General features: G+C 36.8%; 1 protein-coding gene across 1 annotated transcript; it reads left to right on the top strand.

Moving 5' to 3' along the window:
* The first annotated feature begins 469 nt into the window (after positions 1–469).
* LOC114075200 lies at positions 470–1,003 on the top strand. Its single transcript, XM_027913523.1, has 2 exons — positions 470–667; positions 806–1,003. The coding sequence occupies exons 1-2, from the start codon at positions 470–472 to the stop codon at positions 1,001–1,003; spliced, it is 396 nt and encodes a 131-aa protein (XP_027769324.1).
* The last annotated feature ends 15,200 nt before the right edge of the window (positions 1,004–16,203 follow it).

The following is a 16,203-nucleotide window of genomic DNA, read 5'->3' as shown; positions in this document are numbered from 1 at the left end:
CTTCCTCCTTGCCAAATTGCTATTTTGGATGGTTACAATACCTTACAAACACTGGTACTCATTGGTACCATCATCACTAGCCAATAGTTTCGAGATATATTACATAAATTCCAAAACATTTCAGAATTTTGGAACTAGGAAGATGCGATAAGCTGAAAAATATAGAGATTCAGAGTGAAAAACTCAAGAAATTGACCTTATTATTAGGGTTGAACAGTCTAGAAAAACTCACGATTCAAGCTCTAAATTTATTGAAATTTGATTTTCATGGGAGTAAAATGCCCTTCCCTACAACTTAATTTCTTGTTGCCCAGCACGAACTTTGGATAAGTGGACAACAGTTGGTACACGAGCCTTCATCACTTTGTTCAAAAGTTCAACTATTCTAAAGATTTCATATTAATATATTTTGCCACCAAGTAGTTTACATTCTTTTTGTGCTTATGTCTTGTTGAATTTGGTTTAAACTATGCCATTGAATAAATTCTTGCAGACCAAAAGCATCATTATTTATGAAAATCCAAGAGAAATTGTTATTCCACCAAGCCATTCTGTCGAGATATTCATTGCACCCATGCTACGTGTTGAGTCGATCATAGGAATGTTAATGTTCCACTGTCTCTGTTTCATGTTTGTACTTCCATGTAAAGATAGCAAATCACTACAGGTTATTTTGACCTTAACTTTTAGACACCTATAGTGTAAAACACATTTTTTTACAATCAGAAAATTTGTTGTTAAATGTGGATTGCTTGTCTCATAAGCATATTGTATAATATATCTTATATTTTTTGCTTAAAAGCAGGCGATGCCTACACTAAAAGGGTGTATACAAAAGGAAAATTGTGGCAAAGAATGTCCATCCGATAGCATCTGGAATCGTAACTTAAAAAAAGGCATCAGTTGTAGTGGGACACCTGAGGAGGGAATAACTGCCTCCATGTGGTATCTCTGGTTGAAATCCACGTCTTTATTTGATCAAGTGAATAATTTCGTGTTATAATGGAAACGCGAAGCTTAGACAGAATTGACTTTGGAATTTGGAATTCAGCAAATAGAGTTAATTAGTGTGTTAAGAAGAAGTATGATTTATTACACGTTTGTAGTTTAGTCGCAGTTGTTAAATACGTCACCCAGATTTAGCAATAATTGTTCTTTCTTGAATGAAATAGAACAGAATTTTAACTCTTGCTATTGGTAATGACAAACCATCAGCGTTTGATCTCTTGCAAAATTCAAACGGCGGGATGAAATAGAACAGAACTCCTACATCTTGACAATGGAAAGTAATTAACACTCTGTTCTGAACTCTTTGTGTCACCTAACTCATGTAAATAAATTCTCGACTAGTATTAACTAATCGACTAATGGAACCTGGTTTCTTAAGAATGACTAAAACAGTAAAATAGATAACACGAGATTTACCTTGGCAAACCTCTTTACTCAATGGATTAAAAACCACGACCTACTGTGTGAAATCTCCATCAGCCTTCATTAACTTCAATAAGTGGTTTCAAATAATAAATAATCCAAGGACTAACTCGAGTACCTTTCGTTAACTCTAACTGTTCTAACAACTTTCCTAGAAGAGAGACCCTCTTCTTGTCACGAACAACTTCACTAACAACGAGCCAAGTTTCAGATTACAAACTCTTGCAATATAGGAATTAAACTTTTAATACCTCCCCCTTGTAACACCTCTATTACAAGAATACCAAAACTATTAGAATCGTGTGTCCACTATAAGTCAATGGACCAGGTCCTTTGATAAACAAATAAGGATATAGGAAAAAGTAAATATAGTTTAACAATAGAGGAGTTTTACGTAAAAACCTTCTTGTTCAAGGGAGTAAAACCACGACATGTCTCACAGAATTTTCACAACCGTTTTACTAATCTTCACAAGCAAAAGGAAATCGGTTACACAAAATGTGAGAAAAAGTTTTTAATCTCACCAACAAACAATAACTCTATTGCTTAATGAGCCTACGTAGATGTTACTCCACCCACTAAGCTATCACTCTAGAAAACTTAGAATTTTCTAAGCAATCTCACAGACTGCCCACTAAACCACTAACCTACTAACGATTTAGAATTTTCTAAGCAACACAAAAGTTGCCCACTAAATTAGTTCAACTAACTAATAGAATTTCAGATCAAACCACACTGATTCCTTTATAGTTTTAGGATCATTTTACTTTGTAAGATCGAAAGAAAGTATTCCTAAACAACTATATAATGTTCACTTAAGCTTCTGTTGTTGTTGAATATTTCTTCTCCTTGATTTTCTAAGCCTTTGCAAGAGTTATTGGATGTGCTTTTTCAAGTTGCAAAAACTGAGAACAAGTGTAAAGAAAGATGTCCTTGAATAGAAAGGTCACTTTGCTTAAACCCATGCCATTGGTTGTAGTTTCTGACGCTGTTGGAGACTGTGCACCAACTTTTTGTACTTTCTCCAGCTGGCAGTAAACTAGAAATTCAAGCTGAGAACCAGGTACCTTCACAAGGTCCATGTGTTTGTTAAATCATCAAAACTACGAATAATATTTTCCCCCTTTTTGAGTACATCGGCCGATTTTCAAGTTAATTATGGGATTGGAATACTCCATAGCGTTATCGACATTTGTTCAAAATGGGAGGTTTATATGTGGACAATGCTTTTACTAATTTGGGATCAATAGTGTGTCTTTATTTAATGGTGGGTTAGCGTATTGTTAACTATTCCTCAAATATTTGTCCCGAAAGTGTCTTAGTGCTTTATTTCTTTTTATGAATTAATAGAAGTATTACTTATGTGTTTTATTTGCTTTTGATACATGTAAAATCTATCCAAGCTCGTCATGAACTCCTTCTCCTTTGCAACATGAGAGAGTCATTAACACTCGATTTATTTTTATCGAATCTCCCACCCAAAAATTGGAGTACAAATCCGAAGTTTAAAGAATTGAAGATAGTCGGAGGAAATGGATTAGAAGATCATTTTATTTTTTGCATTTCGTATTGTATTTATTTTCGGGCATAAGCCCTTGTCGTCTTTTACTTTATTTATTTTTATGTAATTATTTGTTTAGTTTAGGACAGGTACAAAATGGGTTGAAACCCAAAAGAAAATGGGTCAAAAACCCAAAACAGGTGCGTCCAAAAACCGGTCAAGGCGAACAAAACCCGGATTTGGAACCAAACCTCTTTCCCTCTCTCTCTTTACTTGTTTTTAATTACTTGTTTATTTTATTTTTCGTTAGTTCAAAGTTAGGAAAATCCAATTCCCCGCAAAACGACACTTTTGGTTTTAGCGACTCGATCAAATCAAGTAAAAGGCCTAAAAGACTTTACAAGTAAAAATTGACTTAGAAAAATAATTTTCTCTTTCAAACACAATCCGAAATGATTTTTTGGCTTTCATTTTTCGAACAACTCTAAAGAGTATTTTTATCGCAATTGTAAGTCTTAGCCAAATATAAAGCTAGTTGTCGGATAGCCGTAATGAAGTGGAACGTCTCAGGAGCTTTCAAAACCTTCCTAAGACGTTAATAAGAATACCTGAACCCTTTTAAATATTCTCAAATGATTTTATCTGTTTAAGTCTTTTAAAAATAAAGGTTTTCTTAATTTTTCTCAAATTAAGTGGCGACTCTAAAAAGTCAGAAATTTACTAAAAGTACATTTTTCCTACAAACAGAAATGGCGACTCTGCTGAGGAAATTGAGGATTCTAACCTTAAAACTAACGTTATTTGGCTATTTGTGATAAATTGTTTACTTGTTTAGTTTACCTTAATTTTTAAACTGTCGCATTTCATGGCATATTTCCGCCAATCGGCAACTAGTTTGCATTAGGAAAATGAAAGTTACGTGGCTTTCCACGGCTTTCTTCAGAATATACACAAAACTTCATTAAGAAGTATCAAAAAAATAGTTGGAATGCGGTCATCCGACGTTGTTTGGTAGCTTCACCCCGATGTTTGTCCGACTCGGGACCGTCAACTTGAAACCTACTCTAGTAAGCCTAAGCTAGAGCGAAACCAAAATAAAAAATTAAGCATTAGCGTAAGACGGCTTAATACCCAAGGTGTTTTAAGTCTATTTAGTAGAAAACCACCAAAATCGTGTCTAAGGTCTCCGACCTCACGACGCATCATATTATTTGACATTTAAATGATGTATGTGTGAAAACCAATTTGGGGGTGGGGAAAACTTAACAAAGTTTCTATTTTGTAGATATGGTTCGTTCTCCAAAGTTTGATATGGTCATAGCAGCACCACCTCAACTTACAATGTGGTATGACAATCTTGACGGAAATCACAGGACAACCCTGAACAAATACGTGGGTGCATTAACACAATTAATCAACATGAACGGTTGTCCTGAACTAATTAAGGTCCTTACGGGATATTTGGATACCCAAAGAATGGTCTTTCGATTCGGAACCACTAAAATTACCCCGAATTTGAAGGATATCAGAGACTGTATAGACACGGTGGGTACTTGGATAGAAAAGAGAGCTAGAAAACAAGAAGACATCTTTATCCCTAATAAGCCCTAGATAGAATATATTGTGGACTGGTTCGGGTTGGGAAAAGACTTTGCCTACTGGTGCCAAGAAATCCATGTAGCATTCAGAGATCTTTATATCCGATTTGGACATGCAAGCTTCTACGCCACTTACAACCGAGAGTTCAAAATCTCCTACAGAGAATGGAATGAAATTCGTCCATTAGCATTTGCTATAGCATTATTGGGAACAATGGTATTGCCACATGGTCCAAGTCTGAGTATCAATACCCAAGTTATAACACTCGCGCATACCTTGTTCAAAGGATATGATAACTAAGGGACAACAAAATACTACCCTATAGCTCCAGTCATCCTGTCCGACATGTATCGAGCCTTGGGAAAGTGTAAAGAGGGACATCGATACTTCCAAGGATGAAACTTACTCCTTCAGTGGTAGATCCTCAGCCATTTCGCTAAGGGTGCTGGATCTCGGGAGCTGCATACTCTTGACAACAAGAACACCCTTAATGATTTGAATGACCTGTTGTACTGGGCAAATATGAACAATCGGAGAACAAGGGGGATATGGGTTCAAATTTTCTCCGAATTGAGAGAAGAGGATCTCCAATGTATGCTTGACCGTTCCATCTCCAAAGAATTCATTGTGGAGAGCCGCAGACAGATTGTACTTCCTCTCCCAAGTATTCAGGGAATTCGCCGTTATGCACCCTTTCGAGTCTTGTGACAGTTCGGAAGGAGACAAACTGTACCCAGAGAAGCGTACTACGACGCTTATGTATACTATATTGGAGATGATAGAGTGCACGACGCGTATGAAATGTTCAGAGAATGGAAAAGTGCCAAGCGTATGGATAAAGACACCATCGCCCCTGACCGATTCAATGCTGGATATGACAAGGGTTTCAAGGAATGGCTGAAGAAGGACATACAAAACGTCTCCTCTCAAACCCCACGTAGCTTTCGCAGCGTAACGGATAGAAAAGCCAAAGTAGTGGCCGAGCTACAAGAGGTAAACAAAAAGGCCAAAAAGGTATATGCTAAGTTTGTCGAGAACCAAGATACTCTTGAGAGTGTGACTCAAGAAGTGGAAAAAATGAGGTGTGGTTATGATGATTTTGATACTTGGATCAAGGAGAAAATTGAGAGGATGCGATACGAAAGCTTGGAATACAAAGGACCCTTGGGTGAAGGATTCTTGCTGATGTTAAGATATATGTTTCAGCAATACAAGACTTAGGGGGGCAGAGATGGAGCAGGTTCATCCGGAGCGGTATAGTGGACTTCGCCCTGCGTGGGTTTATATGTATTTACATTGTTTTAGACCCTGTGTGGTCCTACCTTTATTAAACTTTCAAATGGCCCCTGCATGGGTTTGTCTTTAATATTTAAATTCACACGTACATCATTCAAATACGCTGGCCTACCCTTGGCACAAAAGGGTCCCCCTGTATGTTTTATGACGCGATATATGTGTGTTTAACTGCTTATGTGCTATGTTGCTATGAATGAGGATATCGTAAACTCACTCCTATCCACAAATTCCAAAGAAAATACATAAGTCACTATTACAAAATGTCCGACCAAAATTTCAAAGTCATATGTTTCTCACTAAAAAAACACTTCCTGTACCACAAATCCTAAAACATTCATTCTACTGTCTCAGGAAATGAAAAATCACTGCTATGGATAAAGGTAAGAACATACAGATGGAACTCACTGGAGAAGAACTACAAAAGAAGATAAAACAGATCACTCGGTAAATTCAAGACGCCAAGGAGGAAGGTCTCAGAGTGGATATGACCACCACAATCTATAAAGATAGAACCATGACGCTAGATGAGGATCAGGCATCACAGATGAAGAGAAACAAAGATGTTGAGATGGAGACAGAGGACTTGCGAGAGAAGTTGGACATGTTTGGGTTGAAAGTTTAAGAAAAAGAAGCAAGAGAGGCGAGGACAGAATCGGAGACAACCGTTCTGTTAGCTAAAAACATGTAACTTGATGAGGAGCTGACAATGGAAATGGAAGAATTTGCCTCCATGAGGGAATGGATGGCCGCATTGAGGAATATAAACAAAGTCTTCCATAGAAACATGATTGATAAACTTCAGAAAATGGGCAAAAAATACCCCGCCTATGAGCAAGGAGCTAATAGTAGTCCCAACAACGCTCACCCTGAAGTGACTGAGGATGAAGACGACGAGGAAATCGTCTACAAGCCTCCATGCCTAGGTCGTATAAAAGGAGGAGACTAATGCTGAAACAAGAAGGGAAATGACTAACTTGTCGTCATCATTTTATCTTCAAAAGGCCATATTGTTGTTTTTCAATTTCCTTGTAATCGTAATAAACGAATGAANAAAATATAGAGATTCAGAGTGAAAAACTCAAGAAATTGACCTTATTATTAGGGTTGAACAGTCTAGAAAAACTCACGATTCAAGCTCTAAATTTATTGAAATTTGATTTTCATGGGAGTAAAATGCCCTTCCCTACAACTTAATTTCTTGTTGCCCAGCACGAACTTTGGATAAGTGGACAACAGTTGGTACACGAGCCTTCATCACTTTGTTCAAAAGTTCAACTATTCTAAAGATTTCATATTAATATATTTTGCCACCAAGTAGTTTACATTCTTTTTGTGCTTATGTCTTGTTGAATTTGGTTTAAACTATGCCATTGAATAAATTCTTGCAGACCAAAAGCATCATTATTTATGAAAATCCAAGAGAAATTGTTATTCCACCAAGCCATTCTGTCGAGATATTCATTGCACCCATGCTACGTGTTGAGTCGATCATAGGAATGTTAATGTTCCACTGTCCCTGTATCATGTTTGTACTTCCATGTAAAGATAGCAAATCACTACATGTTATTTTGACCTTAACTTTTAGACACCTATAGTGTAAAACAAATTTTTTTACAATCAGAAAATTTGTTGTTAAATGTTGATTGCTCGTCTCATAAGCATATTGTATAATATATCTTATATTTTTGCTTAAAAGCAGGCGATGCCTACACTAAAAGAGTGTATACAAAAGGAAAATTGTGGCAAAGAATGTCCATCCGATAGCATCTGGAATCGTAACTTAAAAGAAGGCATCAGTTGTAGTGGGACACCTGAGGAGGGAATAGCTGCCTCCATGTGGTATCTATGGTTGAAATCCACGTCTTTATTTGACCAAGTGAATAATTTCGTGTTATAATGGAAACGCGAAGCTTAGACAGAATTGACTTTTGAATTCAGCAAATAGAGTTAATTAGTGTGTTAAGAAGAAGTATGGTTTATTACACGTTTGTAGTTTAGTCGCAGTTGTTAAATACGTCACCGCAGCTTTAGCAATAATTGTTCTTTCTTGAATGAAATAGAACAGAATTTTAACTCTTGCTATTGGTAATGACAAACCATCAGCGTTTAATCTCTTGCGAATTTCAAACGGCGGGATGAAATAGAACAGAACTCCTGCATCTTGACAATGGAAAGTAATTAACACTCTGTTATGAACTCTTTGTGTCACCTAACTCATGTAAATAAATTCTCGACTAGTATTAACTAATCGACTAATGGAACCTGGTTCCTTAAGAATGACTAAAACAGTAAAATAGATAACACGAGATTTACCTTGGCAAACCTCTTTACTCAAGGGATTAAAAACCACGACCTACTGTGTGAAATCTCCATCAGCCTTCATTAACTTGAATAAGTGGTTTCAAATAACNTTAACTTGAATAAGTGGTTTCAAATAACAAATAATCCAAGGACTAACTCGAGTACCTTTCGTTAACTCTAACTGTTCTAACAACTTTCCTAGAAGAGAGACCCTCTTCTTGTCACGAACAACTTCACTAACAACGAGCCAAGTTTCAGATTACAAACTCTTGCAATATAGGAATTAAACTTTTAATACCTCCCCCTTGTAACACCTTTATTACAAGAATACCAAAACTGTTAGAATCTGTGTGTCCACTATAAGTCAATGGACCAGGTCCTTTGACAAACAAATAAGGATATAGCAAAAAGTAAATACAGTTTAACAACAGAGGAGTTTTACGTAAAAACCTTCTTGTTCAAGGGAGTAAAACCACGACCTATCTCACAGAATTCTCACAACTGTTTTACTAATCTTCACAAGCAAAAGGAAATCGGTTACACAAAATGTGAGAAAAAGTTTTTAATATCACCAACAAACAATAACTCTATTGCTTAATGAGCCTAAGTAGATATTACTCCACCCACTAAGCTATCACTCTAGACAACTTAGAATTTTCTAAGCAATCTCACATACTGCCCACTAAACCACTGACCTACTAATGATTTAGAATTTTCTAAGCAACACAAAAGTTGCCCACTAAATTAGTTCAACTAACTAACTTAGAATTTCAGATCAAACCACACTGATTCCTTTATAGTTTTAGGATCATTTTACTATGTAAGATCGAAAGAAAGTATTCCTAAACAACTATATAATGTTCACTTGAGCTTCATTTGTTGTTGAATATTTCTTCTCCTTGATTTTCTAAGACTTTGCAAGAGTTCTTGGATGTGCTTTTTCAAGTTTCAAAAACTGAGAACAAGTGTAAGGAAAGATGTCCTTGTATAGAAAGGTCACTTTGCTTAAACCCATGCCATTGGTTGGAGTTTCTGACGTTTCTGACGCTATTAGAGACTGTGCACCAACTTTTTGTACTTTCTCCAACTGGCAGTCAACTAGAAATTCAAGCTGAGAACCAGGTACCTTCACAAGGTCCCTGTGTTTGTTAAATCATCAAAACTACGAATAATATTTTCCCCCTTTTTGATGATGACAAACAATACTCCAGGCTTCAAGACAAGTTCCCTCTGAATTGCATGTCCGCACACCTCAAATAGAGGCGAAGCAACAAAAAAATATAGTACAACACCCAAACCATAACCATAACAACCATAGCAGCAGTTCCCCCTCATGAACATGTCAACAGTTTCATCACACACCACACACCCAACTACAAAACCAATAAATTCCCCCTTTTGGCATCATAAAAAAGAGTTACAGTAAACCAACAATATCAATAATAATGTCAGTAGCCTTTTGGCAATCAAACATTTAAGAAAACATTCGAAAACAGATATTAGCTAGAACAACAAGGGAATAATATTAATGGCAGTTCAAGATTAACATTCAATACATTAACAACAAACTAAAATCCAAAATACAGAGTGATAAGCCACACAAGGAAGACACAGGAGGACTATAGGACAGACTCTGAAGGGGGAGGTTGATGGGAAAAGGACTGAATGATGAGAGTGAATCGAGCATTTGCAGCATCATTATCATTTATTGCTTTCTCTTGTAAAGCAACAATTTTGGCCCTCAATTCTGCATTTTCCTTTTTCAGTTCTTGAACTGCAGAGGTACTGGGTCCCTCAATTTGCGCCTTGAGTAGCTCGGCCTTAAGAATGGCAATTACTGCATCCTTGCTACTCAGCCTCATAGTCATTTCTTCAACTTCATGCTTGAGTTAGTCCTGTTCTTCAACGAGTTAAGCTACATTGCTCTTGGGATTCCCTTTCCCTTCAATGCACTCGCATTCAACCGATGTAATCTCCGAGAAAGATCGCTTCACCGTGCCAACTTTACCGACACCAAGCGGAATATTAAGTTAGAAAGTATCCATATCCCATACCATGTTTGCCTCTCTGCTCAATAACTGTCTTGTACATATGCTCAAGCATGAGCCCTGGAAGATCCAGAGATCCAAACTTGCACAACAACTCCATCATATACAAATCAGCAAAAGTTGCAGAAGTCCTCTTTTCTGTTCGAGGAAGGAAAATTTTGTTGACAAATTCAAAGACAAACTAATATTCACTTTTCATCAGTTTGTTGAACAAACCTGCGTACTTGGTAGTTGGAATTTTGGAACATAGCTTGACAAAATCGACAGAATAGGTCTTCCAAACTACGGACCTGGTACCTCCTCAAGGTACCCCAAGAATTTTCCCCAGCAGATTCTTATCAAGGTGAATAATAATGTCTTTTACTCTGGTTTGGATGCTTCCATCTTCTTGAAATAGAATGTTGTAGTAGAATTTGCGTACCTCTTATTCATGAAGAATACGAGACTTATAGTTGAATAGATGCATTCACGATTGAATCTAAACCATATCATGGTCACCTTTGTGGATTTTGTTTTTTCAACCTTATTTTTCTCTCCTTGTTTTACTTTTCCTGACCTTTTTTTACCAGATCGTCCATCAGACTCTCCTCCAGACACATCAACCACAGCAGACAAAGGCATTTGAAAGTTCGACACCTTGAAGGTTCAGGCACTCCGATTTTTTGCTGTGGATTTAGCACTGGCTTTCATAGCATCATTCATCATTTTCTTCTAGTCAGATCTAGTAAAAGGTCTACGTTTAGAAGCACTTTCCACCTGATTTTCTTTTCCCTTTTTAGACACATTTTCATCTCTCTTCTCCAACAACCACTGAATAGAACGATCATCACCCTCTGAGTTAGAAGAATCAAAATATGGATATCTTCCAAAATCTAATGTTTTATCAAAAATAAGTTGAGTCTCTCTGATCTCGTCATTTTGGGGGTTTTCACTTCCCTCAAGACTAACTTCGTCTCTCATCATGGCAAGACTCTCGATAACCAACCCTTCACTAGCAACAAGAATATTAGACTCAGATGTCTTGCTCTCTGGTAAGTCACCTTCAAATAGAGCATCTGAAAGCATTTCAAGATAGGGATCAGATCCAGGAGGAAGACTGGGATTGTTGAGATCTATAGAATGAAAAGGGTTTTGAGAGTCATCTAAGGGAGGACTGATTTCAGAAGTCGTTGGAAGTTTGGGTTTTAATCCTGAAGATGAAGAAGTATAAAAAGATATTGGGTCAATCTCACTAAGAGATGCAATCATCTTCTTGGAAGAGGATGATGGTTCCGACATATTATCAGTCAAGAAAAGAGGAAGAACAAAAGTGAACAACGAAGAAAACAGAGAGTGATAAAGAATTAAGGATTTTTCAGAAAATTTCATAACAAAGTGTGAAGAGATTAAAAAAGAGGAGACTAACGGTCAAATGACCGATGGCTGACACGTGGCTTGATCAACGGTCTCTTTATCTCAATTTAAAATTAATGTAAAGAAGGCTAACCTCGATAAGGAATAGGTCCCTTAATGCAATTTAAGCACCATTCTTGAATTGTTCTGACCATGTCTTTGCTTTTGCAAATATTTTATGAATGTATACTTGCAATAGGTACAACATTGATCTTACTGAGACAAAATATTATTAATAAAGAGGATACGTGCAATACATTTTTAGCCATCAAGGAAATTTCATGATTGAATGACTTGAAATCAGTTTGAAATCATCATGCCCAACTTCAACGTATTACTCTTAAATTGATCTTTATTGAGAGCCTTGGTGAAGATGTCTGCAATTTGTTCCTCTGTTGGGCAGTAGGTAAGCACAATGTTTCCTTTTTCAACATTATCTTTCAGGAAATGATGTCAGCCATCAATGTGCTTGGTTCTCTTATGGTAAACATGATTCTTTCCCATACTGACAGCACTAGTATTGTCACATATAAGAGGTATTGACTTGATGCTCACTCCAAAATCCTCTAAATGTTTCTTGATCCATAACAATTGTGAAACAACATGCAGCAGCTGCTACATATTCAGCTTTAGCTGTTGAAAGAGCTACAGAATTTTGTTTCTTCGTTCCCCAAAAGATAAGAGAAGATCTAAAAATGAGCCATTCCTGAAGTTCTCTTCCTATCTACTTGATATCCAGCAAAATCAGCATCTGCAAAACCTACAGGATCAAAAGTGTCACCTGCTGGATAGAAAAGGACCAGGTCCCCTGTTTTTTTCAAGTATATTAGAATTCGTTTAGCATCCTTTAAATGTGAATCGCGAGGACATGCTTGGAATCTAGGACACATTCCAACGCTATACACGATGTCAGGTCTGCTAGCAGTCAGATACAATAAGCATCCAATGATTCCCCTATACATGGTTTGATTCACAGGAGAATCATATTCATCTGCTACAAGCTTGGAATTTGTACCCATAGGAGTATAAATAGGTCTAGATACTCCTTAGTATACTTCTCCTGCTTGATTGAGATACCATCTGATGATTGCTTAATTTGTAGCCCCAAAAAGAAAGTCAGTTCACCCATCATGCTCATCTCAAACTGCTTTCTCATTAATGATGAAATTTTTCACACAAGTGCTCCGATGTAGCCCCAAAGATAATGTCATCCACATATACCTGTATAATAAGTAATTCCTGTTCTCTTTTCATTAAGAACAAGGTATTATCAAGTTTCCCCCTTTTGAACCCATTTTTCAACAGGAACTTTGACAATCTTTTATATCAAGCTCTGGGAGCTTGTTTTAAACCATACAGGGCCTTAATCAATTTGAACACATGATCTGGTAGCTCAGCATCTTCAAACCCAGGAGGTTGTTTAACAAACACCTCCTCCTTTAAATCTCCATTTAGGAAAGCACTTTTGACATCCATTTGATACATCTTGAAACCCATGAAGGCAGCAAAGGCTTTAAGAATTCTGATAGCCTCCATCCATGCAACTGGTGCAAAAGTTTCATCATAGTCTATGCCCTCTTCTTGATTATATCCTTGAACCACTAATCTTGATTTGTTTCGTGTGATCACACCATTTTCATCAAGCTTATTTGTGAACACCCACCTAGTCCCTATTACTGTTCTGTCAGCAGGTCGTTTGTCCAGGTACCAAACCTTGCTTCTCTCAAACTGATGCAGCTCTTCTTGCATTGATTTAACCCAATCTGCATCACACAAAGCCTCTTTTTACATTCTTAGGCTCAATTGATGAGATAAAGGCTGAAAAAGCAACTAGATTTCTTGTTTTTGATCTAGTGTGGATTCCAGAGTTCAGGGGAGAAATGAGATTATCAAGTGGATGAGATGAACTATGTTTCCAGCTTGGCCTTGATGTCAGCGGATGTAACTGATCAGTGTCCTCTTCTTCATCTACAAAATCCTCATTTTTTGGAGAATGAGTGATATCCTGATTTGAGTTCTGACTGGGACCAGGTTCCTCTTCAAACTTATCTGCTTCATCATTCTTTTCAGATGAGCTTTGATCAACATTGTCAATCTTCAACTGATCAATTTTCTCATCTCTACTTCTTTCACCTTTTTGATCTTGAAACAATTCATTTAGTTCATCTTCATTATTGGATGATTTCCTTTTCAGATTTCCATCTTCATTGAAGATAACATGGACACTTTCTTCTACTCATTAAGTTCTCTTGTTGAATACTCTGTATGCCTTGCTTGAGGTACAGTGCCCTACGCAAACTCCTTCATAACTTCTGGGATCAAACTTTCCAAGATCATCATTGCCATTGTTCAAAACAAAACAATTACATCTAAATGCCTTAAGATAGCTTAACATAGGTTTCCTGTTGTTGAGTAGTTCATAAGGAGTCTTTTTTAGTAGTGACCTTATCAAGCATCTGTTTGTGACATGGCAAGCTGTGTTGACTGCCTCAGCCCAAAAACTTTGTGGAAGATTTGACTCAATGATCATTGTTCTTGCAATATTTATCAAGGTTCTGTTTTTCCTCTCCACTACTCCGTTTTGCTGAGGAGTTCTTGGAGCTGAGAAGTTGTGGCTTATGCCATTTTTCATATAGAACTGATCAATTTTTGATTTTTCAAACTCAGTTCCATGATCAAACTTGATCTCAGCTATTACATGATTCAATTTTGTTTGAATCATATTGAAAAACACTATCAATTCATCTGGTGTTTCAGCCTTCGATCTTAAAAACCTTGTCCATGTGAACCTTGAGTAATCATCAACTATCACAAGAATGTATTTCTTTCCGCCTCTGCTTTGAACTTTCATAGGTCCACATAGATCCATATGCAGCAGTTCTAAAACTCTTGAAGAGGTCACTGCTTCTTTGACTTGAATGAAATTCTGATCTGTTTTCCTTTTACACACACTTCACAGACTTTGCTTTCACAAAACTTCAACTTTGCAGACCTAGGACCAGGTCCTTAGAAATCAACTTATTTAATAAAGATGAGCTCACATGCCCTAGCCTTCGATGCCGCAAATCAACATTTTCATTCTGAGCACTTAGACATGTTAGATAATCTCCATGAGATGTTTCTAAGTTTGCCACATACATGTTTTTGCATCTATGAGCGGTGAGAATCACTTTTTTTGTAGTCAGATTAACTACAGTACACTTTTCAGATGTGAACTTCACTTCATTTCCCTTGTCACAAATTTGATACACACTCAAAAGACTATACTTTAACCCACTAACATGATATACATTGTCAATGGATTCTTCAAGAGTTTTTCCCACTTTACCAACACCTAAAATATACCCCTTCTTTCCATCACCAAAAGAGACACCTCAACCTTGAAGTGCCTTGAATGAGGGTAAGTTTTTTGTATCTCCAGTCATATGTTTAAAGCATCCACTGTCCATGTACCAACATTGACTACTACTCCTCTCACTCACCTGCAGCAAGAATCACTTATTAGATCCATTTCAATTTGAGTTCCCAGAAGGTAGATAAAGGGGTAATCAAAGTATTTCTTGCCCAATGAGGTAATTTTAGATTCTTTTTGATCAAGGGTTTTTAGCATAACCAGGTCCCCTTTTTGAATCCTTTTGATTAAGGATTTTTTAGCAGGACCAGGTCCCTCCTTTGAAATCCTTTTATTTTCTGTATACTTTGAGAATCTTTCATGTCACTCTTTCCAGGAAGTACACTCTCCTTTTTAAATGCCCATTTTTACCACAATGAAGACAGCAAATTATCAGACACATACATATTTGTTGTGAGGATGTAACGGAGGGGTGATATTCAAACTTCCTAGACCGTTTTTGTTGTAATTGCTTTGATTTGTCACATTTGAAAGCACCTTAGAAGATTTTGTCCATTTAAGGGAATTTTCAAGTTCATCCTTAAGTTTGACAATATCTCTTTCTATCTTGTTGCTCTTTTCCAAAGCTAAAACAAGATTAGTATCAGTAGTTTTCAGTTTTTCTTCAAGTTCAACTTGTAAACTTGACCTTCCTTTCTTTTTTTCAGCCATCTCAGTCATCAGATACAATTATTTTTTGAGTTCTAGTTTTTCAGAATCTAGAACAGCCATTTGATCTTCAATTTTCAACATTTTCTCACCCATTTTATCTCTGTTTTCATTTAAACTTTCAAACTCAATATTCATGGAATCTCTTTAAGAAGTTAACTCGATCACTGAATCAATCATAACATTTGCTAATTTTCTCAGTTTTTTAAGAGAATAGGTATTCAAATTATATTTCAAATCAAGCAGAGTTACCTTGTCCTCATCATCTTCATCCTCTAACTGAGCCATGAAATCAAACATTTCATTAAAAATGGTTTCATCATCATGAACCACCACCATTGAAACATCATTTGGTTCATCAGAGTCTTCTGAATCACTTGAAGAATCACCCCATGCAGCGAGGGATTTCTTGACCACATAATCAGCAGCAGCTATTCGATCATTTTTATCAAGTACCAGGTCCCTCCTGCGCTTTTCTTTCTCGCTTCTTGGTCTTTGATATTCTTTGTTTTCAGCTTTGAGTAATGAACAATCTCTTATAAAATGTCCAGCCTTTCTACACTTGTGAAAGGTAT

Source organism: Solanum pennellii, chromosome 12 (assembly GCF_001406875.1).
Source record: "Solanum pennellii chromosome 12, SPENNV200".
NCBI lineage: Eukaryota > Viridiplantae > Streptophyta > Magnoliopsida > Solanales > Solanaceae > Solanum > Solanum pennellii.
This window is presented reverse-complemented; position numbering and strand designations above follow the sequence as displayed.

Coding starts and splice junctions, on each gene's coding strand:
- LOC114075200 (XM_027913523.1), top strand. CDS start 470: ATGCCATTGAATAAATTCTTGCAGACCAAAAGCATCATTATTTATGAA. Junction 668..805: donor AAGATAGCAAATCACTACAG/GTTATTTTGACC, acceptor GCTTAAAAGCAG/GCGATGCCTACACTAAAAGG.